The sequence below is a fragment of the Desmodus rotundus genome, chromosome X (assembly GCF_022682495.2).
Source record: "Desmodus rotundus isolate HL8 chromosome X, HLdesRot8A.1, whole genome shotgun sequence".
In the NCBI taxonomy this organism is placed as follows: domain Eukaryota; kingdom Metazoa; phylum Chordata; class Mammalia; order Chiroptera; family Phyllostomidae; genus Desmodus; species Desmodus rotundus.
The window spans coordinates 72,740,000-72,766,902 of NC_071400.1; the positions used below are offsets into that span (position 1 = coordinate 72,740,000).

The window sequence follows — 26,903 nt, forward strand, 5'->3', positions numbered from 1 at the left end:
ATCAAAAAATGATACTTAAAAATTGCAGAAACTTTCTATCTTATAAACATTGTAAAATCATGGTTTTGAAATCTTAGTATTTTTAAATATTAATAGCTAAAGGGAAATATTTTAATGCTTATAATATGTTGTTATTATGCCAAGGTTTGGGAATTATTCTTAGTTATTCTAAATATAAATTATATTCATTATTTCACAGTTATATGTTCAATTATCTGGCTTTTCCTTTGTTTTCTGATCATTGAAACATGAGGATTTCACACTGAGTTACCTGAGACTGACAAATACAGAGACTTGTAAATATTTACAGTAATTCAAGGAAGAGTAAATAAGTGTAGATTTAAAAGATTATTTAAAATCTGTACTCTAAAGTTCATGAAAAAAATATTATCACACTAGTCCCTTTTTCAATTATTCCATTTGAAAGACTGATTTTTTTAAAAAAGAAGACATCTTTTGGGTTTGGCAATTGTAAAATACAAAACAGTAAAGATAAAGACAAATATTAATAAAGTTAATACTTTAATTTTTGTCTTTAAGATATCAGATCTAGATCAGGTTTTAAAAGCAAATTTATATCATACTTTCCAAAAAAACACCTTAGGTTGTAATGAAATTTTTGTTAAGTGGTAAATTTTATGATTTGTAATTAAGAAGCCAGAGGAGCCCTGGCCAGATAGCTCAGTTGGTTGGGACATCGTCTAGTACACCACAGGGTTGTGGATTTGATTTCTGGTCGGGTGCTTGCCAGAGGCAACCAATTGATGTTTCTCACATCAACGTCTCTCTCTCTCTCCCTTTCTCTATCTCTCCCTCTCTTTTTCCCCTCCCTTCCTCTCCAAAATCAATAAACATATCCTCAGGTGATGACTAAAAATAAAAGAAGCCAGAGGAACTACTTTTTGAACCTGAAATTAGTATTTTTTTCTACTCATTTAAAACTAGTCAGATTGTTTTTACTCTCATCTGAAGTTGTTAGTGGTCTTGTCCATATCCTTACAGTACAAAAAATGAAAGTGTTTCTTTCCTATTACATAATTCTTATGTAATTAAAAATAACAGCTACTTCAGCTTAGTAACAATTGCTCAGTCATCCCTCATTACGTATTTGAAGAAAAATATTCAAACTTTGATTTTCCTGCCCTGGCCAGGTGGCTGAGTTGGTTGGAGTATTGTCTTGTATACCAAAAGGTTGCGGGTTCGATTCCTACTCAGGGCACATACCTAGATTGCTGGTTCGATCCCCAGTCAGGGCACATATGAGAAGCAACTGATCAATGTTTCTCTCTTACATTGATGTTTCTCTCTCTCCCTCCCTTCCTTTTGCTCTAAAATCAATAAAAATGTATCCTCGAGTGAGAATTTAAAATAAAAAACCTGTGATTTTTTTTCTTTTTTATTTGGCATACTCTTTAATGGCTTTTTAAAAATAATGTGTTGCCCTGGCCAGCATGGTGCAGTTGGTTGAGCATCATACTACAAACCAAAAGGTTGCTGGTTCAATTCCCGGTCAGGGCACATGCCTGGGTTGTGAGCTCTGTGCTCTGCCCCTATTGGGGTGCTTGCAGAAGGCAGAAGGCAACCAATTGATGTTTCTCCCTTACACTGATGTTTCTCTCTCCCCCTCCCTTCCTTCCCTTCCTCTCTCTCTAAAATAAATTTTTTTTAATTTTTTTAAAAAATAAAAACAATCTGTTAAGTGGCCCCTTGTCTTCTGTTTACATGTACATTGGAGCTTTGTGTTAAGTTTTATTTTGTGGTAGCAGTCTTTTACAGTGGCAAATTGTGGTTAATATCAAGTATGTCTTTATATGATGACATAGTTAAGCATTTTTCTATCTTTTAAAGTTCAATTTGGGCTGCATTTTGTGATCGTGGCTTTATCCTTCCTTATAAGTAGTCCATTAAAATACAAGTGTTTGCTTATATATTTAAAAGGATACATGGAAATCATTTGCAAAGAGCAGTGTAAACACTGTCTCCAACCCATGTAACTGGCATTATAACCTGATGAAAGTTTGGTTCTCTGTTTACCTGGTTCTATATGAGGATCATATTCTCCAGTCAACAAAGTATGTTTTTAAAAATTCACTAATTGTGGCCCTGGCTGGTGTGGCTCAGTTGGTTGAAGCATTTTCCTATAAACCAAGAAGTCATGGGTTTAATTCCTGGTCAGGGCACCTGCCTAGGTTGTGAGTTCAGTCCCAGTTGGGGCACATACGAGAGGCAACCAATCGATGTTTCTCTCCCTCTCTCTCCCCCTCCCTTCCCCTCTCTATAAAATCAATAAGCACGTCCTTAGGTGAGGTTAAAAAAATAAAACAAAATACAATAAAATTAACTAATTATGGAAGACATCTATAATTGATACAGTTAACTTAATTTAAGCAGATGAAGTTTTTCAGCTTATCTATTATTGACTTTTACTTTCTGCCCTGTCTTAGTCTCTTAAGTGGCCATAATTGAACCAGAAAAATGGGCATTTACCCACATAGCACAACCTCTACACTTGGGCTCAGGGTACCAATGCAGGGTGCAGTCAGGGAATGGTCAGAAAGCCAAGATCCCCAGGGCTGTTGTGGAGCCCCTCACCCAGACCCCAGTTTCAACCAGCCCTCTGAAATCTTGGAAATAGTTGCCGTTTCCATTAGAAACCCAAATGCACGTATGGCTTCAAGCACATGCTCTATTGATAACAAATCAACACCATCTTCTTTGTAATTTCACTACATTGTTACTTTATTTTTGCCTCATATACGTGCCTTAAAATTAAAATAGCCAAGTCATAACTTTGATAAGCCTTTTAATTAAGTAACTTAATTTGAGATGCTAAGAGTAATATTGTCAAAGCAACTTTAATTGCATTTCATTATCACGAGATATTTCATTATTACACAGATCACAGATTAAAACAGAACTATATTTATAGTTAGCACACAAGAAAATATAATCCGTATAAAGCTCCAAACATACCGATAGTCAACTGTACAATTCTCTTTGAAGTAGAAATGTCCAAACATTCATGCTTATTAAAAATTTTTTGTGATGGCATCAAAAGTACATTATGTAGAAGAATATTCATTTTTAGGGAAACAAGGGATATTCGTTATCTAATTCCACCAAGATGACATATGCAGATATCAATACAAAGAAATCACTTTCTCTTTGTTAACAAGCTTTGCAAAAAGAAGTCATAATGATAATTGTCAACTTATGTTTCATTTAGTCAGGTGCTCCAAAAAGTAGAAATGAATAAAAATATCAGGTAGGATTAGATTTTGAGGTCTGTGTCATGTGATATTTTGGGAAAAAAAATTTTCAGATACACATGTGTTTTTTATTTCTTTTACTAAGTCATATGTTATAAATTATATTTATCCTTTGGGTTATATAACAGTTATTGTTAATACCATCAATGAAAGATACTTGCTCAGCACACCAATTACTGCACTGCTTATTTTTTCATTTGTTTCCATTTTAAGCCCCAGCACAAATTTGCCAACTCTATTTACAGATGATTCTTTCTGCTAAATTATTTGAAATTGCATTATGTCAGCCTTTATTCGAACAAGTTAGTTGGTACTTTCTATAGCAACAGACAATACCTCTAACCCAGGTAATCAACAAACACATGCATTCCTTGATTTACTCATTCATTCATTTGTTCATTTTTTAATTTGTCATTATTATTTGTCATAAAGAAACCAGGGTATAGTTGTATCTAGGTATAATGGGCTATGAGTCCTCTGTAGATGAGATATACCTTTAAGAGGCAAAGAATAATTTTATGTATGTTTATAGAAGAGATTTCTGCTGGAATAGTGCTACTATTAATATTGTACTTTCTTCACAAAATACTAGGCCTTACTTCAGACTCACGACGTAGTGGCACATGAAGTTTACAGTGATGAAGCATTGAGGGTCACACCTCCTCCCACCTCTCCCTATTTAAATGGTGATTCTCCAGAGAGCGCTAACGGAGACATGGATATGGAGAATGTGACCAGAGTTCGGCTGGTTCAGTTCCAAAAGAACACAGATGAACCAATGGTAAGTAGGAAAACAAAGTTTTCTATACTCTCATAAAATGACAGCATGAGTTAGAGCAGCTAACTTCAACATGTACTACTAGTAGGTGGGGACAGAAGGAGGGCATGAATAGTTTTAAAGAAATCAGTTTCCAGATCCTCATTTTACCCCAGGCATCCCACACTGCTGCCCAGAATTGTTGCAATGACATCATGCCTAAGGCATGTTGATTCTCCTTCCCACCTCATCTTTCAGAATTGCTTTTCAGCCCTGACTGGTGTGGCTCAGTTGTTTGGGCACTGTCCAGCAAAGCTAAAGGCCATTGGTTCGACTCCCAGTCAGGGCATATGCCTGGGTTCCGGGTTCAGTCCCAGGTCGGGTCATGTACAAGGTACAACAAGTTGATATTTCTCTCTCACATCCATGTTTCTCTTCCTCTTTTCTCCCTCCCTTCCCCTCTCTCTAAAAATAAATAAAAATAAAAATCTTTAAAAAAATAAATTGCTCTTCAGCTTTACCAAAAATAAAAGAAAAAAAAGAAGAATATATACCGGTACATTACTCCAGAGTGTGAAAACCTCTAAGGCAGCAGAAAAAGGGGGAGACATTTTGAAATATTGGTATTGGTTTTGAAAAAGTGAGTGGAGTAGTTCAGTTGGTTGGAGTATCATCCCAATACACCAAGGTTGCAGGTTCAGTCCCTGATCAGAATCAACCAATGAATATATAAATAAGTGAAACAACAAATTGATGTTTCTCTCTCTCCCCCTTCCTCTCCACTCTAAAGTCAATAAATAATTTTTTTTAAATATCCATGCTTTAAGGACTTCTGGCCACAACGGAAGCATAGGTAGATATACTTTGCTGCCTCATACAACCAAAAAAAGGACAACCAATTTAAAAACAAAAAATAACCAGAACTGCCGGAAAATTGAACTGTATGGAAGTCTGACAACCAAGGAGTTAAAAAAGAAACATTCATCCAGAATGGTAGGAGGGGCACAGAAGACACACAGCAAGGCAGTGGCTAGAGGACCAGGGCAGGCAAGACAGCAGCTGGCAGACCAGGTAGCCCCACATTTGCATGCAGATAAACTGGGAGGAACAACTGGGGAGTGAGACAGACCACGCAACCCAGGGTTCCAGCATAGGAAAACAAAGCCTCAAAAACCTCTGGCTGTAAAAACTTGTGGGGGTTGTGGCAATGGAATAAACTACCAGCCTCACAGGACAGTTTGTTGGAGAGACCCACAGGGTCCTAGAACATACACAAAACCACCCACCCAGGAATCAGCACCAGAAGGGCCCAATTTGCTTGTGGGTAACAGGGGAAGTGATTGAAAGCCAGCCCAGAGCCTAGCAAGCAGAATTGTTCCCTCTCTGACCCCTCCCCCACATACAGTGCCACAGTGCAGTGACATGGCTTGCCCTACCCTGGTTCCCCTTGATAATAACAGGTGCACCACAACAAAAAAATATATATGGCCCAAATGAAAGAACAGATCAAACCTCCAAAAATAGAACTAAGCAACAAAGAGATAGCCAATCTATCAGATGCACAGTTCAAAACACTGGTCATCAGGATGCTCACAGAAATAGTTGAGTATGGTCGCAAAGTAGAGGAAGAAGTGAAGGTTATGCAAAGTGAAATAAAAGAATATACACGGGGAACCAGTAGAGACAGGAAGGAAACCAGGACTCAAATCAGTGATTTGGAGCAGAAAGAAGAAATAAAGATTCAACCAGAACAGAATGAAGAAACAAGAGTTCAAAAAAATGAGGAGAGGCTTAGGAACTTCCAGGACAATTTTAAATGTTCCAATATCCTAATCGTACGGATGCCAGAAGGAGAACAACAGCAAGAAATTGAAAACTTATTTGAACAAATAATGGAGAACTTCCCCAATCTGGCAAAGGAAATAGACTTCCAGGAAGTCCAGAAAGCTCAGAGATTCCCAAAGAAGTTGGACCCAAAGAAGCACACACCAAGATACATCATAGTTACATTACCCAAGATTAAAGGTAAGGAGAGAATCTTAAAAGCAGCAAGGGGAAAGGAGACAGTTACCTACAAAGGAGTGCCCATGAGACTATCAGCTGATTTCTCAAAAGAAACCTCACAGGCAAGAAGGAACTGGAAGGAAGTATTCCAAGTCATGAAAGGCAAGGACCCACATCCAAGATTACTCTATCCAGCAAAGCTATCATTTAGAATGGAAGGGCAGATAAAGTGCTTCCCAGATAAGGTCAAGTTAAAGGAGTTCATCATCACCAAGCCATTATTATATGAAATGTTAAAGGGACTTATCTAAGAAAAAGAAGATGATCAAAAATATGAACAGTATAATGACAGCAAACTCACAACTATCAACAACCGAACCTAAAAGAAAATAAAAACAAACTAAGCAACTAGAACAGGAACAGGATCACATGGAGGTTTATCAGCGGGGAAGGTGAGGGGGGAGAATGAGGGAAACGGTACAGGGAATAAGAAGCATAAATGGTAGGTACAAAATAGACAGGGGGTTCTTAAGAGTAGTATGGGAAATGGAGAAGCCAAAGAACTTATATGTACAACCCATGGACATGAACCAAGGGCAGGGAATGCTGGAGGGAGTAGGTGGTGCAGGGTGGAAGGGAATAAAGGGAAGAAAAAAATGGGATAACTGTTACAGCATAATCAATAAAATATATTTTTTAAAAATAAATAAATATACATGCTTGAAAAAAAAAAGAAAAAGTAAATGTCTAAGGACATTGTTAAAATGAGCCTTTTATAAGTCTCACAGTTTCCAGATCCTTTACCTTAAACAAATTTAAAAGAAGACTAATTAGGAAGACATTCAAAGAATTGAGTAATGTTGCTAAAATAAAATGGACCATGCAATTACTCACTTCCAAGGAATTCCATCCATAGAAGGAATTCCATTCACATCCACTTATTTAATATGAATTAATTTTCTCAGTGCTTAGGAATAATATTGAAATAGAATTGATGCTGACCCTACCTCATTCTCATAGAATTAACACAGATTGGGAAGATCAAAAAAGGCCCAGGGTATGTAGGGCAGAGCAGAGACCATCCAGGCAAATCAAGGGGCATGCGCAGAAACGTTGAAGTAAAAAGGCTCTTAGCATAGTTTCAGAATGGAAAGAAGGAACCATGACCGGACTATAGAAAACAAGGTGAGTGGCAGGAACAGGACCACACAAATGTTGAAAGACATGTTATGGATTTTATTCTTTATCTTAAAAACATCAGGAAGCTATTGAAGAGTTTTAAGCAAGGAGATAAGAGCAGATTTTTATTTGAGAAATCAGTCTGGAGAATGGATTAGAGGGGAACAAGAGTGGGTATGGGGGGAGATGATGGAACTGTGAACTAGAAGGATGGATATCAAATGGAACGAAGTAAAAAGATTTAACAAAAGAGTAAAATCAATAGACCTCGATGATGGATTGACAGTGGAGATGAAGGAGAAGCAAGTATTAAGGCTGACCCTAAACTTAGGTTTTCACAACTGGATAGACAGTGATGCTACCCACTGAGATGGAATATTGGGAAAGTTCCAAGTTTTGGGGAGGAATCATATCTGCATGGAAAGATTCAAATTTAATGCATTCATATCTTTTTCTTAGAGCATAGAGAAGGGATATTGGGATGTGTATAGAAAAACAAATTACCTACTTAAGGAAGTTGCCCAGTTGCTCTCCAAATTAAAAGAAGAGTTACAGAGCAGTGATTCTAGGACTACAATTTCCAGAGAGCCCTCAATTGTAGACATTTCAGGTTGTAATTCTCATTTACTGTTCTTTGCCAGTTGTACTGCATTGTCCCAGCACTTACAGCAGGCAGGGGACATGCAAATCACCTCACCCCTTCTGGTGCTCTCCAAGCAACACATTGGCTTAAGAGCATGGGCAGTAGCAGCTTTGGGAGAACTTGGGCAAATCATTTTATGTCAGTCGGCCTCAATTTGTTCATATTTTGTTTAGCAAGTATTGCCAAAAGCGTACTTGACTAAATGGTCCCCAAGATCCCACCCAGCCCTGAAAATCCAATATTCCATTCATTCACTTTACATATTCATTCATTCACTTAGCATATGTTTGTTAAGTGCCTACTATGTGCAGATAACTACATTAGATGCTCCTGACATAGTGGCAGATAAGACATGGGCCCTCTCCAGAGGTCATTTTCCATAGGGTTGCCTACATTGAACAAGCAGATATGCAGTTTAGCACAGTTTAACAAGAACAGTTGTGATTCGGCTATGGAAGAGAAAAGGCTGTGTCAGAGAGGCAGGATGAAGGGGTAATGAGCCAAGCAAAGCAGACAGGAAGATGAAATTGACCACAAGAAGGTAGCCCAGAAGTGTCTTATGGTCATGATGTTCTAAAGCAACCCAGTGACAGTTGCTTGGTCTTTTATATGAAAGCTGACTACATAGAAACATAGACTGAGTAAAAGTATAAAAGTGCATCCCTGAGTTACTTTTTTCAGAAAGTATAAAATGGCCTTGAATCTCCCTTAAAAGTCTCCTTAGAGAAGCCCTTCTCTCTTCTGTCTTCTATGATCCTAGAAAAGATGTGTGTATTTCTTCTCTTGTTGACTGCTTGCCATAAAAATCAGAATTATTTTATGGAAAATGTGTATCTTCAATAATACAGTTCTCTATTACATTTAATATAGCTTCATTTGCTTGCTTAGTTATCTTATTAAAAGCATTATATTACTGTGCAACATATATCCATATGATCTCTTTGCTTTTTCGAACTTCTGTAATGCATCCAGCTATGCTAGGTTTACCCTCCAAGGATGATACACTCCCATTACACCCTTGTTTTCTCATTTGTAATATTGCACTTGTGATTACTTCTTTATTGATTGGGACTCCCTTAGTTGCAAGTGATAAAAACCAAACTTGAACTAGCTTAGACAATGGGGGAAAGACTTACGTAAACAAGGAAAGGCCAGAAATTTACCCTAGGCTAAGATAGGTTGAGGAATAGGCACCTAGCCCAAGCTGGGCCAGTTCTTTCCCTAGAATTTGGGAACTTGGGAACAGTGAAACCATGAGTCAATTTCTCTCTGCAGAGAAATGTTTGAGGCAGACAAAATAATGAATGTTAACTTCATTTGGTTTCGGGTGAACTTTACCCTAGCCATGACAGACCTGTCTGTCTCATTTACTACGGTACCTAGCAGAGTATCTGCCAGATGAAGATCCACGGTGATGTTGGCTAAAGGAATTCATTGAGTTAGTAATTTCAAGGATGGAACCCACATCATATTATCATTTCCCTTATGAAATTAGATTTACCTTACATATTAATTTACAACATTTTCCAAGAACACCTCCCTCGGTAATGATACATGCTGACTGAAAGTATAAGTGGGAAATGAAATATGCCTGCCACTTTTAAGAACTACAAAATAGGAACCATGCAAAGTTATATTTTATAGAATTGTACAAATTAAGACCGTCCAAATTATAAAATCTCAAATATTTTATGAAGTTTTCTAATAGTGTTATTCTGCAGTAAGGAATATAAGACAGAGTCCCCCTACTCTTAATCATCTCAAATGCAAGATCAGTTTTAACCAAGGGCACTTGTTAAAAATGTAGATTTCTGGTCTCCATTCCAGACTTCCTAACTCTAAACCCAAAGAGTGAGTTTAAAAATCAGTATTTTTTTTTAATTTTTAAATTTATTTATTTATTTTTATTCAGTTACAATTGTCTGCATTTTCTCGCCATCCTTCCACCCCACCCCAGCCAGCCCCACCTCCCTCCCCCACCTACCCTCCCCCTTGATTTTGTCCTTGTGTCCTTTATAGTAGCTCCTATAGACCCCTCTCCCCAGTGCCATCAGCAAATGAGTGGATCAAAAAATTATGGTACATTTACACAATGGAATTCTACACAGCAGAGAGAAAGAAGGAGTTTATACCCTTTACAATGGCAAAAATCAGTATTATTTAAAAGGCCCCTGAGTGATTCTCAGAATCAACTATGTAGTGCAAAAATACCTTTATGAAAGCTTGTCTTATAATGGTGACTAATTAGAAAACCAAAAGTAATCTATTCCATAGAATAGTATTCTGGCATCACGTATGTGGAGCTTATACTTCTGGGCCAAAATGGATTAACAGGGACCAGATTTACCCTCTCACTTAAAATAACAGTTCTCAAGATACTGAACATCAGGCAATAAAGGACAGTAATCCCTAAGAGACAGGAAGCAAACAAGATGAATCCTATGATTGCCCAATCTTACTAACTTGAGAGAGTTTCCAGGCCACAGCACAGGGAGGTATAATTGATGCAAAGCAGGCAGACTTCCTGAACTGAGGAGACAGAACTGAAATTCTGGAGAGACCAAGGTACCTAAAGTTCATAGGAAAGGGTACTGAAGAAAAGAGAGCTGCACAGAGAGAGAACCCCAGAGATCTATAGACAGTCATCCTCAAGTACTCTGAATAATAATTAGCACATTTATGAGAGCAAACTACCCAGAGCTAAGGAAAGACAATCCAAAAGGATTAGAGAGAACATTGCCCAACACTGACTGCCTGTTCCCACCCACCAGACTGGAAAAACCAATTTGTGAGGCATTGTGTAGAGTGCTCAGGAAGGTCTTGCCTCAGTAATGAGGAATAAAGATGGAAAATTACTCCAGACCTGCCTAACAGAGAATGAAAGGAAGACCCAGAGGATCAAACTAATTTTAAGTAACTGAACTACATCCCAGAAGAAAAGCTTAAGAATATTTATAAGAATAAAAAAAATACCTAGCATGCAACAAGATAAAATTTACAACATCTGGCATCTAATCAAAGATTACAAGGCATGTTAAGAGACAGGAAAATGTGACCTATAATGTGAAGAATAATCAGTCAAAACTGACACAGAACTGACAAAGATATTTGAATTCACAGAAAAAGGCACTATGGGATTAATGGCGGATTAGACATTTCCAAAGAAGAGATTAGTGAATTCAAAGACAGCAAAATAATTATCTAAAATAAAGAGGAAAAAAATAATTTTAGAAGAGAACCAAGATGGCGGCGTAGGTAGACACACTGCGCCTCCTCGCACAACCAGAATTGACAGAGAATCGAACAGCAAGGGGGACCAACACCAAGAAAATAGAAAAAAACCATTCATCCAGACTGGTAGGAGGGGTGGAGACGGGCACCGGGGTGAAGAGGACTCGCATGGCTGTGGCGGGACTAAGACTGGCGGAGTGTGGGACAAATGGGGCAGGCAGTCTGAGCACTAGCAGACCCTGCGTCCCCACATTTGCACAGATAAACACAGAGGGGCGGACTCAGAGTGGCGGAGAGCAAGGCAGGCAGAGCAGCGGGTAGCACCCCGTGGCACCACATTCGCCCACAGATAAACCGGACAAACGGCAGGGAGCGAAGCAGACCGCGTAACCCAGGGCTCCAGCTCAGGGAAATAAAGCCTCAAACCTGATTGAAAACGCCCGTGGGGGTTGGGGCAGCAGCAGGAGAGACTCCCAGCCTCACAGGAGAGGTTGTTGGAGAGACCCACACGGGCCTAGAGTGTGCACAGGCCCACTTACTCGGGCACCAGCACCAGAGTGGCCCAGTTTGATTGTGGGTAGCGGAGTGAAAGAGTGAAAGCCGGAGGAGAGTGTGGCGGGCGCCATTGCTCCCACTCGGCCCCTCCCCCTCATACAGCGTCACAGCGCTGCGACCAGCATTACCCCGCCCCGGTGAACACCTAAGGCTCCGCCCCTTAAAGTAACAGACGCGCGAAGACCAAAAAAAAAAAAAAAAAAAAAAAATGGCCCAAATGACAGAACACTTCAAAGCTCCAGAAAAAATACAACTAAGCGACGAAGAGATAGCCAACCTATCGGATGCACAGTTCAAAACACTGGTTATCAATATGCTCACAGACTTGGTTGAATCTATTCGAAAAACAGATGAAAAAATGAAGCCTATGCTAAGAGAAACAAAGGAAAATGTACAGGGAACCAATAGTGATGAGAAGGAAACTGGGACTCAAATCAATGGTGTGGACCAGAAGGAAGAAACAAACATCCAACCAGAAAAGAATGAAGAAACAAGAACTTGGAAAAATGAGGAGAGGCTTAGGAACCTCCCGGACGCCTTGAAACGTTCCCACATCCGAATTATAGGGGTGCCAGAAGGAGAAGAGGAAGAACAAAAAATTGAAAACTTATTTGAACAAATAATGAAGGAGAACTTCCCTAATCTGGCAAAGGAAATAGAGTTCCAGGAAGTCCAGGAAGCTCAGAGAGTCCCAAAGAAGCTGGACCCAAGGAGGAACACGCCAAGGCACATCATAATTACATTACCCAAGATTAAACGCAAGGACCTACATCCAAGATTACTGTATCCAGCAAAGCTATCACTTAGAATGGAAGGGAAGATAAAGTGCTTCTCAGATAAGGTCAAGTTAAAGAAACTCACCATCACCAAGACCTTATTATATGAAATGTTAAAGGGAGTTACCTAAGAAAAAGAAGATCAAAAATAGGAACAGTAAAAATGACAGCAAACTCACAGTTATTAACGGCCACACATAAAACAAAAACGAGAGCAAACTAGGCAAACAACTAGAACATGAGGGTTGTCAATAAGGGAGTGGGAGGGGGAGAGGGGGGTAAAGGTACAGAGAATAAGTAGCATAGATGATAGGTGGAAACTAGACAGGGGGAGGGTAAAAATAGTGTAGGAAATGTAGAAGCCAAAGAACTTATAAGTATGACCCATGGACATGAACTATAGGGGGGGAATGTGGGAGGGAGGGGGGTGGGCAGGATGGAGTGGAGTGGGGGGGGGAATGGGACAATTGTAATAGCATAATCAATAAATATATTAAAAAAAAAAAATAATTTTAATGGTCAATAGTGTAATAAGTCTTTGGTACCAGGTGGGTACTAGAAATATTGGGGGAAACACTTTGTAAAGTATATGATTGTCTAATCACCTGAAACTAATACAAAATAATGAATATAAACTTTAATTGAAAAATAAAAACTTTTTAGAAAAAGAATTTTTAAAAGTATCACTGAGCTGTGAGACAACTCCAAGCATGTTAATTGACAGAAAAAAAAATATTTAAAGAAATAGTATTTTAAAAAACTATAAAACTGCAGTTGCAACAACCACAATGAACTCCAAGCTCAAATATGAAGAAAACAGTACCAAGTTGCATCGTAATCAAATTGCTTAGAACCCATGATTAATAGATCTTAAAAACAGTCAGTGGTTGTTAAAAAAGAGAGACATGTTACATGCAAGGAAACAAAGATGAGGATGAAATTAGATTCCTTATCAGAAACAGTACAAATAAGAGCAATGTCTTTAAAGTACTGAAAGTTTAAAACAAAACTCTCAATTTACAATTCTAAATCCAGCAAAAGTATCTTTCAAAAGGTAAAATAAAACATTGTCAGACATACCAAAACAAAGAATTCAGTAGACCTACAGTATAAGAAATGTTAAAGGACATCCTTATCATTTAAGTCTCTTTAAAAGATAATTGGCAGCCCTGGCTGGTATGGCTCAGTGGATTGAGCGCTGGCCTGCGAGCCAAAGGGTCACCTGTTCGATTCCCAGTCAGGGTACATGCCTGGGTTGCGGACCAGATCCCCAGTTGGGGGTGCGCAAGAGGCAACTACATATTGATGTTTCACTTTCTCCCTCCCTTCCCCTCCCTCTGGAAATAAATAAATAAAATCTTTAAAAAGAAAAAAGATAATTGGCAGCCCTAGCAAGTGTAGATCAGTTGGTTGTGCATCATCCCTCAAATCAAAAGGTTGCCAGTTTGATTCTCAGTCAGAGCACATGCCTGGGTTGCAGGTTCAGTCCCCAGTTGAGGTAGATATGAGAGGCAGCCAATCAATGTTTCTCTCCCTCACTTTCTCCCTTCCTTCCCATCTCTCTAAAAATAAATAAAATCTTTTAAAAACAAGATAATTGGCAGTTAAATAAAAATAATAGCAATATGTTTGGGGGTTTATAATATAAAAGTAAAATGTATAACAACAGTAGCAAAAAGGTCAAAAGAAAGGAAGTGGAAGTACATTGTTATAAGGCTCTTATACTATTAGTGATGTGATATAATGTCGCTTAAAGGTAGACAGAGGTAAGTTTAAAATGTATGCTATAAACAAACCCTAAAGCAATCACTAATAAAACAAAATAGAATTATAGCTAATGACAACACAGGAAAATAGAATAAAAATAAATTAAGCCAGAGCGGGGAGGGGTATAATGGGGAAAAACGGGGAAGGGTCACCAAGGAACATGTCTAAAGGACACATGGACAAAGCCAAAGCGGGGTAGGATTGAGGGTGGGTGGTGGGGATGAGTGGGGCAGGAGGGAGTGGCAGGGGGGAAATGGAAACAACTGTACTTGAACAACAATAAAAAAGGGCGGGGGAATGTTGGGCCCAAAGAGGACCACACCAAGACACATAATAATTAAAATGCCAAATGTTAGAGATAAAGAGAGAATCTTAAAAGCTGCAAGAGAAAAGAAGTTAGTTACCTACAAAGGAGTTCCCATAAGACTGTCAGCTGATTTCTCAAAATAAATTTTGTAGGCAAGAAGGGACTGGCAAGAAGTATCGAAAGTGGTGAAAAGCAAGGAACTACAACCTAGATTACTCTATCCAGCAAAGCTATCATTTAGAATGGAAGGGCAGATGAAGTGCTTCCCAGACAAGGTAAAGCTAAAGGAGTTCATCATCACAAAGCCATTATTACATGAAATGTTAAAGGGACTTACATAAGAAAAAGAAGATCAAAAACTATGAAAAATAAAATGGCAACAAATTCACAACTATCAACAACTGAATCTAAAAAAACAAACCAAGCAAACAACCAGAACAGGAACAGAATCATATCTATAGAGATCACTTGGGAGGCTTATCAGCTGGGAGTGGGAAGACAGAGTGTGGGGGAAAGGTGCAGGGATTAAGAAGCATACATTGGTAGGTACAAAACAGACAGGGAGTTGTTAAGAGCAGTATAGGAAATGTGAAGCCAGAGAACTTATATGCATGACCCATGGACATGAACTAAGGGGAGAGGGATTGCTGGAGAGAATGGGAGTACCAGGAAGAGGGGAGCAAAGGGGGGAAATTGGGACAACTGTAATAGCATAATGAATAAAATTTTTTTTAATAGAGAAAAATCAATGACCTTTTCTTTGAGAAGATCAGGCTGATCAGTGGGAAAAAAGACTAATTACCAATGTCATGCATTTGAGAAGCAACATTACTACAAATTCTACAGATATAAAAAGGATAATAAGGAAATATGATAACTTCATGTTAGTAAATTCAACAACTTCGATAAAATGGATAAATTCCTTGGAAGATAGAAACTACCAAAACTCACTTAAGAAGGAGTAAACAGTTGCCCTACACTATTAAAAAGTGAAATTTGTAGTTAAAAACAGTGCCTCACAAAGGACTTGAATAGACACTTCTCCAAGGAAGACATACAGAGGGCCCAGAGACATATGAAAAGATGCTCAGCATCACTAGCCATCAGAGAGATGCAAATTAAAACCACAATGAGGTACCCTCTCACACCAGTCAGAGTGGCCAGCATAAACAAATCCACAAACAAATGTTGCAGAGGATGCGGAGAAAAGGGACCCCTAGTGCACTGTTGGTGGGAATGCAGACTGGTGAGGCCACTGTGGAAAACAGTATGGAATTTCCTCAGAAAACTAAAAATGGAACTGCCCTTTGACCCAGCAATTCCGCTGCTGGGATTATACCCTAAGAACCCTGAAACACCAATCCAAAAGAGCTTGTGCACCCCAATGTTCATAGCAGCACAATTTACAATAGCCAAGTACTGGAAGCAACCTAAGTGCCTATCAGCAAACAAGTGGATCCAAAAACTATGGTATATTTACACAATGGAATTCTACGCAGCAGAGAGAAAGAAGGAGCTTCTACCCTTTGCAACAGCATGGATGAAACTGGAGAGCATTATGCTAAGTGAAATAAGCCAGGCGGTGAGGGACAAATACCATATGATCTCACCTTTAACTGGAACATAATCAACAAAAGAAAAAAGCAAACAAAATACCACCAGAGACATTGAGGGGGGGAACTGCCTAGCAGTGGCCAGGGGGGAGTGAGGTGGGGACAGTGGGAAGAGGGGATTGCAGGAACTATTATAAAGGACACATGGACAAAATTGGGGGGGATGGTAGGGGGAGGGGAGGGGGAGGGAAGGGGAGAAAAGTCATACAACTGTAATTGAATAACAATAATATAAATAAATAAATAAAAATAAAAATAAAAATAAAAAAATTAAAAAAACAGTGCCTCAGAGAAAATTACAGGCCAAGAGTGTTTAAAAAGATAATGCCATAAGTAAACTCGACTCACCTCCTTGCATAACCACATAAAATTACAACTAAAAAATACAACAACCATCACTCGGAACTGTCACAAATTGAGTTGAATGGAAGTCTGACAACTGTGGAATTAAAGAAACCACATCCATCCAGACTGGTAGGAGTGGCACAGATGTGGAATGGGCTGGTCCCACACCCACAATTCGTGGATAAAAATTTGGGAGAGATATCTTGGGGGTGAGGAGTCCCAACCCCACACTAGGACTCTGAGCCCAGGGTTCCAGTGCCAGGAAGATAAGACCTCATAACTTCCGGTTGCAAAAACCAGCACAGACTGAGTCAATGGAAAAAACTTCTGGAGTCCCAAGCAGTTTCCCTTTAAGAACCCACACATGGACTTACTCAGATGCACTCTCTCTGCTCTAGAACCTGGGTAGCAACTTGAAAGGCACCATTGGCATAAAGTGAGGAACTGAAGTGTCTGGCGTCAAGGTGGCAGCTGGTGGACAGCTTTCTCCCAGACAAAAAGATAGGCAGAGGCCATTGTCACTATTCTGAACCCTCCTACCATGGAGCCACAGAGCCAGCACGTGGGTGCCTTATCTGAGACTCCATCCCACCCAATTTACAGGCCCACCCAAACCGCTAACCATGACTTTTCCAAATGAATGGCTGGTCTTGGCTCATCCTTCACAACTTCCTAAGTCCTCTCAAACAAGCAACAGCTAAGTGGCCCCAGGCCCAGCACTAGCAGCAGCAGCTAGCCTAGATTCACAGCCTGGCTTCACCTGGGAACCTCCAAGTCCAGCACAAGTAGCAGCCATCTCAGATTGTTTTATGGCTCCAGCAAGGTGGCTCCAGGCAAAACACAGGTGGGGTCTGACCTTGGCCTGCACCACCTGGGAAACCCCAGAACCTGTGTACCCAGTAGACAGCTGCAGACCATGTCTGAGCACCAGTGCCCTACTCCTGCCCATCTTCCATGGAAGGTAGAGGTGGATGGCCAGTGGTCACAGCCAATCCTTGCAGCTGACTGGCCTGGGTAAATCCCTCCCATTGACCTGCCAACAGCACCCAAGTCTCAACTACAAGAGGAGGGTGTACTCAGCCCACATGAAGGGTACACCTTCAGTACCCAGCGTGGATGATAGGGGAGGCTGTGCCACTGGACCTTACAGGACACCTACTACATTAGGCCACACCACCAAGACAGGGAGTCAAAGCAGCTCTACCTAATACATAGAAACAAACACAGGGAGGCTGCCAAAATGAGGAGACAAAGAAACATGGTCCAAATGAAAGAACAGATTAAAACTCCAGAAAAAGAACTAAACAAAATGGACATAAGCAATCTATCAGATGCAGAGTTGAAAACACTGGTTATCAGGATGCTCAAGGTGAGGACCTCAGCAGCATAAAAAAAGATCCAGTCAGAAACGAAGGATAAACTAATTGAAATAAAGAACAATTTACAGGGAAACAACAGTAGAGTGGGTGAAGCCTAGAATCAAATCAATGATTTAGAACATAACGAAGCAAAAAAACAACCCGTCAGAACAATAAGAAGAAAAAAGGATCCAAAAAAATGAGGAGAGTGTAAGCAGCCTGAGACAACTTCAGGAGGTCCTATAGTCCCGTCATAGGACTACCAGAAGGAAAAGAGAAAGAGCAAGAAATTGGAAATCTATCTGAAAAAGTAATGAAAGAAAACTTCCCTGACTTGGAGAAGGAAATAGACATGCAAGTCCAGGAAGCACAGAAAAGTCCCAAACAAGATGGACACAAAGAGGCCCACTTCAAGACACATCATAATTAAAATGCCAAAGGTTAAAGATAAAGAGAGAATCTTAAAAGCAGCAAAAGAAAAACAGATAATTACCTACAAAGGAGTTCCCATAAGACTTTCAAAAGAATTTTGACAGCTGATTTCTCAAAAGAAATTTTGCAGGCTAGAAGGGATTGGCAAGAAATATTCAAAGTCATGAAAAGCAGGGACCTACAGCCAAGATTGCTCTACCCAGCAAAGCTATCATTTAGAATTGAAGGGTGAATAAACAGCTTCCCAGACAAGAAAAAAACTGAAGAAGTTCATCATCACCAAACCATTATTATATGAAATGTTAAAGGGACTCATTTAAGAAAAAAAAGATACAAAAATATGAAAAATGAAATGGCAAAAAATACATAATCAGCAATTGAATCTAAAAACCAAACTAAGCAAACAAGAAGAGCAGAAACAGAAACATGGATATGGAGAGCGTTTAGATGGTTGCTAGATGGGAGGGGGTGTGGGGGAATGGGTGAAGAGGTGAGGGGATTAAGAAGTACAAATAGGTAGTTACAGAATAACCATGGGGGTGTAAAGTACAGTATAGGAAATGGAGTAGCCAGAGAACTCATACGTATGACCCATGGACATGAGCAGTGGTATGGGGATTGCCGGGGGTGGGGGGCTGCTGGGTGGAAGGGAGCAAAGGGGAAAAAATTGGGACAACTGCAATAGCATAATCAATAAAATATAATTTTAAAAAATTAAAATGAAAAATAATTTAAAAAGAAATAACACCAGTTCTACACAAACTTCCCAAACCATTGAAAAGGAAGGAATTCTTCCAACTTAGTTTTTGTTACTAATGTCATCATCACCATCATCATCAGGCTAGCATTGCCCTGATACCCCCAAACCAGATAAAGGCATTACTAGAAAACTACAAACCAGTAATCCTCTTGAATATAGATACAAAAATTCTAAACAACTGCATATCTTAAATGAAGAGGACGGCGACAATGACGTTATAATGAAGTGGAGACTAACGCAGGAATACAGCTTTATTTATTTATAATAGCCAAATTCTAGAAACAATTCAGTGGGTGAATGGATGAACAAAATGATATATCCATACAATGGAATACTCAGCAAAAACAATAGACTATTGATTCGTGCAACAAGGGTTGAATCTGACATTGTGAGTGAAAAAAAATGCAACAAAGCTTTACTTTGATGATGGGCACAGTATGCAGATGGTATTTGTTGAGTTGTAAATTTAATACCTGTATGATTTTTGTTAACAAATGTCACCCCAATAAATTCAACTAAAAATAAACTAAACGTAAATGGTAAAATGAGAATTTTATCCATTCAATGTTTTAAAAAAGAGTACATACCATGTGAGTTTATTTATATGCCAGCCAAAGCCTATCAGTAGTTGCTTGGGGATGAGGGCACAGGGCGTGGAGGGAGGGACTGTAGATTACCAGCAGTCATGAGGAAACTTTTCTGGGGGGGTGGATATATTCACTCTCCTGACTGTGGTGATGTTGTCACACATATAGACATACATCATCAAACTTATCAAATTGTACATTTTAAATAACTATATGTCAATTATACTTGTACATCAATTAAAACTTTTAAAATGATTAAAAACATGAAAAATAAAACAACATGGGAAATATAATTAGAAGATTGGAAAACACTATATAAAATGTATGAGTACTGTTATTATAGCAATCAAAATACCAAAAATAATTTTGTCATGGCACAGTGGAGTAATGAATGGTTTTCTCCCCCATTATCAATATTTCTTTAATGTTTTCCTACCTTTTGTAATTAAAATTACAGCAAAATCACAAATATAAAAACAAGTGCCAGCCCTGGCTGGGTGGCTTGGTTGGTTGGAGCATTGTCCTGTACACCAAAAGGTTGCGGGTTCTATCCCTGGTCAGGGCACACACCTGGGTTGTGGGTTGATCCCTGATCGGGGGCATACGGAAGGTAACCAATTGATGTTTCTCTCTCACATCGATGTTTGTCTCTCTCTTTCCCTGTCCCTTCCTCTCTCTCTCTAAAATGAATAAACCTGTTTTTGGGTGAGGATTAAAAAATTAATAACAAGTGCCATCTCATAGTAATTCTATTTTTACTTTTTACAGGGAATCACTTTAAAAATGAATGAGCTAAATCATTGTATTGTTGCAAGAATTATGCATGGGGGCATGATTCACAGGCAAGGTAAGTTTCACATATGATTCTTTCTTTTCCTTCATTCACTTTTTTCCTGTAGCCTAGTGAAGAAGGTGTTTTTATGATCTGTATAAAAGATCTGTTAAATATATGGTCATATAAGTGATCTATTTAAGTTTTCTTTTGGTTTTAATCTTTGTTGCCCTCCATTTCTTCTTATTCATCTGCACATGCTCCAGCCTGTAGATAATGAAGGGAGGGTGTGTTACAGTTCTGTAGCTGGAGCATCTGTGAACCACTGTTTAGTCCTGACTTATTACAAACCATGAAAGATAAAGCAAAGTATCCTAGTGGGCCACAGGATATATGGAAGACATCTATTCTGGGATATAAGATATATATTTAAAAAGTTAAATCACAGTTCAAGAATTGTTCTCTATTCATTCAGAAATGACATGTACTATTTATAAATTAAGAAATTAGAGTTTCATAAATAACAACATAAAAATTCAATGGGAAGATCAAACTGATGGTTGCCAGAAGGGAGAGGAGTTGGGGGGGGGGGTGCTGCGTGAAAAAGGTGAAGGGATTAAGAGGTGCAAATTTGTAGTCACAAAATGGTGCGGGATGTAAAGTACAGCATAGGGAATATAGTCAGTAATATTGTAATAGCCACGTGTGGTGCCAGGTGGGTACTTGAAATATCAGAGGGAAGACTGTAAAGTATGTGATTGTCTAACCATTGGGCTATATACCTGAAACTAATACAAAATAATATTGAATGTCAACTGTAATTGAAAAAAAATACTTAATTCAGTGGTAAAATAAGAGATATCAAATCTTTTGATTAAGTTTTTAATACCTGCGACAGTAAAGTCAAGTCATTCTGAAGAGGGAATTCACTAAGGACTGAAGTAGACAAAGAATGATTTTGTTAAGATAGTGGAATTTTCATTAACCTTCGGGTGGGCAGGGTTTGGACATGCAGATTAGGCTTCTCTGTGAAAGGGCTGAGTTATATGTACTAGTACTTAGAGTGTGATCCAAAAATCATTCTCCTGTCCAAAATTAGACTTCCTTTCTTTGATAGCAGGTTACTTTTGTACTTAACACCTTATTTCCTTCACCCCAGAGAGCAAGAAGTAACACCATACGCGTTTAAGTGCCTTCCTGTCCTCTTTAGAGATGACGGTTGTGTACGCAGATGGTATCTGGCATTACTGCTGCCTTCAGGGGAATCGTTACAGGCTTAGGGAGTGGACAGCATTCACACAGGAGGACATTTGGTTTTTGATCCCAGTATGAATTTTTTGTTTATTATTTTTAATAATTTGCTGTAAACTCAGAAAAGTTACAATATCATTATTTCTTTAATCTCTTTTTCTTATATGACTGCATTGGCTAGGATCTGCTGTCTAATAGAAGTGGTATCGTGGACATCCTTGTCCTATTCTTGTTTTTAAAAGGTAGCTTTCCAATGTTTCCCCCCGAAGACTAACATTTACTGTACATTTTTTAGTAGATACATTTTATTAGGGCTGAAGAAGTTCCCTTTTATTCTTAGTTGCTGAGCATTTTAATTATGATTGGATATTGAATTTTATCAAGTGCTATTTCTGCATCTGTTAAGATGATCGTTTGGGTTTTTTCCTTATATCTATTAATGTGGAGAGTGGCTTTTAAAGATTTCCTCATGATTAGACTCGCTTGCATTTCTTAGATAAACCCAGCTTAGTCATTGTAGATTATCTTTTGTATGTACTATTCAACTCTGTGTGCTAACATTTTGTTTAGGACATTGTATTTGCAATTATGATTGAGACTGGCCTGTAGTTAATTTTTCTTTCTTGTGTTTCTCTGTCTGGTTTTAGTGTTGAAGTTACATTAGCTTAATAGAACGACTTAGATAGCCTTTTCTCTTCATGAGTTCTCAGAAAGACTTTGTATAACATTGGAATGATTCATACCTGGAAAGCTTAGTACAACTTGCCTGTAAAACTATCAGAGCCTAATGTTTTGTTTTTGTTTGGTATTTAGGAAAGGTTTTTTTTTTTGGTTTTTTTTTACGACTACTTCAATTTCTTTAACATCCATAAGGCTATTCAGGCTTTCTATATCCTCTCTGGGGTTTGGTAAATTACATTTTCCTTAAAAATCTTAAAATTTTAAAAATTATTGCAGTAAGTTTCTTCATAATGTTCTCTTACTATTTTCTGTCATTTCTATAATTGTCCCCTCATTCATTCCTAATATGCCTTACTTGTTCCTTGTCTTTTTCTCTTAATCAGCTTTGCCAGAGGTTTATTCAAATACCCACTTTAACTTCTGTTAATTGTATGTTTCTTCTTTTAAGTATATTTTACTGATTATGCTGTTACAGTTGTCCCATTTCTTTTCCTCCCTTTATCTCCTTCCACCCTGCACCACCCCTCCCTCCAACATTCCCCGCCCTTAATTCACGTCCATGGGTCATACATGTAAGTTCTTTGGCGTCTCCATTTCCTATACTATTCTTAACACCTCCCTGTCTATTTTGTACCTACCATTTATGCCTCTTATTCCCTGTACCTTTTACCCCACTCTCCCCCCTCCCCCTCCCCACTGATAACCCTCCATGTGATCTCCATTTCTGTGATTCTGTTCCTATTCCAGTTGTTTGCTTGGTTTGTTTTTGTTTTTGTTTTTCAGGCTCAGTTGGTGATAGTTGTGAGTTTGTTGTCATTTTACTGTTCAGTTTTGAACTTCTTTTTCTTAGATTAATCCCTTTAACGTTTCATATAATAAGGGCTTGGTGATGATGAGCTCCTTTAACTTTACCTTATCTGGGAAGCACTTTATCTGCCCTTCCATTCTAAATGATAGTTTTGCTGGATAGAGTCATCTTGGATGTAGGTCCTTGCTTTTCATGACTTTGAGTACTTCTTTCCAGCCCCTTCTGGGCTGTAAGGTTTCTTTTTTTTTTTTACTATTTTATTTTATTTTAAAGGTTTTCTTTATTTATTTTTAGATAGAGGGGAAGGGAGGAAGAAAGAGAGGAAGAGAAACATCAATGTGTGGTTGCCTCTCACACGCCCCCCACTGGGGGGACCTGGCCCACAACCCAGGCATGTGCCCCAACTGGGAATCGAGCTGGCAATGCTTTGATTCACAGGCTGGCATTCAATCCACTGAGCCACACCAGCCGGGGCCTTGCCTGTAAGGTCTCTTTTGAGAAATCAGCTGATAGTCTTATGGGAGCTCCTATGTAGGTAACTCTCTCCTTTTCTCTTGCTACTTTTAAGATTCTCTCCTTATCTTTAATCTTGGGTAATGTAATTATAATGTGTCTTGTTGTGTTCCTCTTTGGGACGCTCTGAACTTCCTGGACGTGCATGTCTATTTCCTTCACCAGACTGGGGACGTTTTTCTTGATTATTTTTTCAAATAAGTTTTCAATTTCTTGCCCTTCCTCTTCTCCTGGTACTCCTCTGATTTGGATATTGGAACATTTAAAGTTGTCCCAGAGGTTCCTCAGCCTCTCCTCATTTTTTTAAATTCTTGTTTCTTCTTTCTGTTCCAGTTGAATGTTTTTCTTCCTTCTGAATGTTTTTCTTCCTTCTGTTACAAATCATTCATTTGAGTCCTAGTTTCCTCCCCTTCACTGTTGGTTCCCTGTATATTTTTCTTTATTTCACTTTGTTTAGCCTTCACTTCTTCCTTTATTTTGTGTCTGTACTCAATCATTTCTGTGAGAATCCTGATTACCAGTGTTTTGAACTCTGTATCTGATATGTTGGCTATCTACTTGTCACTTAGTTCTTTTTCTAGAGTTTTGATGTGTTCTTTCATTTGAGCCACATTTCTTTATCTCAGCACACCTGTTATGTTATATGGGGTGGAGCCTTAGGTATTCGCCAGGGTGGGGCCACCACTTCATAGAGTTATGGCACTGTTTGTGGGGGAGGGGTCAGAAAGGGAACAATGCCCCTTACTTGGCTCTTCCCCTGCCTTCAATCACTTCCCCCGCTACCCACAAGCAAATTGGGCCGTTCTGGTGCTGATTCCCAGGTGTGTGGGCTTGTGTATATTCTAGGACCCCATAGGCCCTTCCAACGGACTCTCCTGTGAGGCTGGGAATTTCTGCCGCCGCTGCAACCCCCTCAGAATTTTGTAGCCAGAGATTTGGAGGCTTTATTTCCGTGTGCTGGAACCCTGGGTTGTGTGGTCTGTCTCGCTCCCTGGTTGTTCCCTCCGGTTTACCTGCAGGTGAATGTGGGACACCCAGTCCTCCAGCCGCCACCTTGCTGTGCATCCTCTCTGCCCCAGATGCCTGTTTCCACCCCCTCCCCCTGTCTGGATGAATGTTTCTTCTTTAACTCCTTGATTGTTGGACATCTATACAGTTTGTATAGATTTTCTGGCAGTTCTGTTTGTTTTTTGTTTTTAAGTTTGTTGTCCTTCTTTGGGCTATGCCAAGAAGTGAAATGTATTTACCTACACCTCCATCTTGACCAGAAGTTCCTTTTTTTTCTGTATGTTTATTTTCTGTTTCATTGTTTTATGACTTAATGTTTGCGATATATAATGCACAATTTTCTGTCCAAATTTCTGAGAGAAAAATAAGAATGCACATTATACATGGGTATGATGATTACACACCATGGGTATAATAATCCCATGTATAATGTGCACAAAAACGTGGGTGCACATTATACATGGCAAAATACGTTTTCTTCTTCCTTCTTTCTATTGGTTTTATCTACCTTTTTTAATTAGACAGTTCATTTATTTCAGTCTTTCTTCATTTCTAATATATGTATTTAAGGCTAAACTGTACCTCTCTAAGTATTATTTTATCTGTATCCCACCAGTTTTGATATTAAGCATTTTTATTGTAATTCAATTCTAAGTGTCTTTAAATTTCTACTGTGATATTTTTCATTGGTCCATAAGTCACTTAGAAGTGTTTTTGTACAAACATTTAAGAGTTTCTATGTATCTCTTTATGATTTACTTCTAACTTAATTGTACTGTGATCAGAAAATGTGGTATGTATGTCACCATTCTTTGAGGTTTGTTGAGACATACTATTTAGAAATTAGGAAATTAGAGTTTGGTAAATGACAATATAAAACTGAATGGTAAGATCAGACTAATGGTTGCCAGAGGTGTGGGGGTTTGAGAGGGTGGATGAGAAAGATGAAGGGATTAAGAGGTACAAATTGGTAGCCACAAAATAGTCATGGGAATGTAAAGTACAACATAGCACTTTAATCACTTTATAACACTTACACTTAAGAAAAATGTTTATTCTTTAATTGTATAAACAATTCTCATATAATAATAGGCTTGGGGTTAATTTTTTGTTCAAATCTTCTATATCTTGACTAATTTTTTGTCTGTTTGACCTATCAATAATTGTTTAAATATGTTATTATCATAGTAGAATTTTTTTTACTTCTACCTATAGATCTCTTTATTTTAGCTTTGTATATTTACATGTTTATTAGGTGTATAGAAGTACCTGGTAAGTGTTATTCTTAATAATACTTTCTACTTAAAATTTATTTTATCTAATATTGATATTGTTATTCCAGCTTTAGTTTAGTTTTTGGTAGCATGTCTTCTTTCATCCTTTTATTTCCAACCATACTTGGGGGAGGATTTTCCTTCTTCCTAAAGTACATCCTCAGAAGTTCCTTTACTGTTAGTCTCTTGTTGACAAACACTCTTAGGTAGTGTTTATCTCTAAATATTTTACTTCAGCCTCAGTATTGAAGATAATTTTTTCTGAGAGCGTAAATTTAGGTTGATGACCATTCTGTTATGTTCTGGCATCCACTATATGATATTGAGAAATCTAAAACTAAATAAAGTCTTTTAAACAAAAAGAAAAATTGCAACCATCCTGGCTGGTGTAGCTCAGTGGATTGAGCACGGGCTGTGAACCAAAGGGTCGCGAGTTCGATTCCTACTCAGGGCACATGCCTGGGTTGCAGTCCAGGTCCCCAGTAGGGGATGCTCAAGAGGCAACCACCCATTGATATTTCTCTCCCTCTCTTTCTCCTTCCCTTCCCCTCTCTCTAAAAATAAATAAAGAAAATCTTTTTTAAAAAAAGAAAAGAAAAATTGCAACCATTATTTCTTCAAATATTGCCTCTTTTTCATTTTCTCTGTTCTCTCTTTCTAAACTCCAGGTAGAAGTATGTTAAACATTCCCTCCATGTTTCTTAATATCTTTTTCCTATTTTTTATTTTCTCCTTCCTATTTTCCTTATTTTGTTATTTCTCTGACGTGCAGTCTAGATAATTTATCTGGTTATATCTTCCAGTTCACTGAAACTCTCTCTTCAGCCATATTGGCTTATACCACCAGTTATATTTTTCTTTTCTGGAAGTACTAGACATTTGTTCTTATCTTTATTTTTACATCTGTATGTTCACACCTGATAATCTCTTACTGCATGCTCATCCTTGCAACTGGCTCCTTTCATTTTGTTCTGATATTTACTACATAGTTATTTTATATTCTGCATCTGATC

General features: G+C 38.5%; 1 protein-coding gene across 10 annotated transcripts in view; it reads left to right on the forward strand.

Annotated features, from left to right (window-relative positions):
• CASK (calcium/calmodulin dependent serine protein kinase) overlaps positions 1-26,903 on the forward strand; it is a 439,221-nt gene that overhangs the window by 369,953 nt on the left and 42,365 nt on the right. For all 10 annotated transcript variants that reach the window (XM_053917273.2, XM_045187586.3, XM_053917276.2 and 7 more), the window contains 2 exons: positions 3,862-4,050; positions 20,352-20,430. In XM_053917273.2, coding sequence (XP_053773248.1) covers positions 3,862-4,050; positions 20,352-20,430 — 268 coding nt within the window. The remainder of the gene's footprint in view (positions 1-3,861; positions 4,051-20,351; positions 20,431-26,903) is intronic.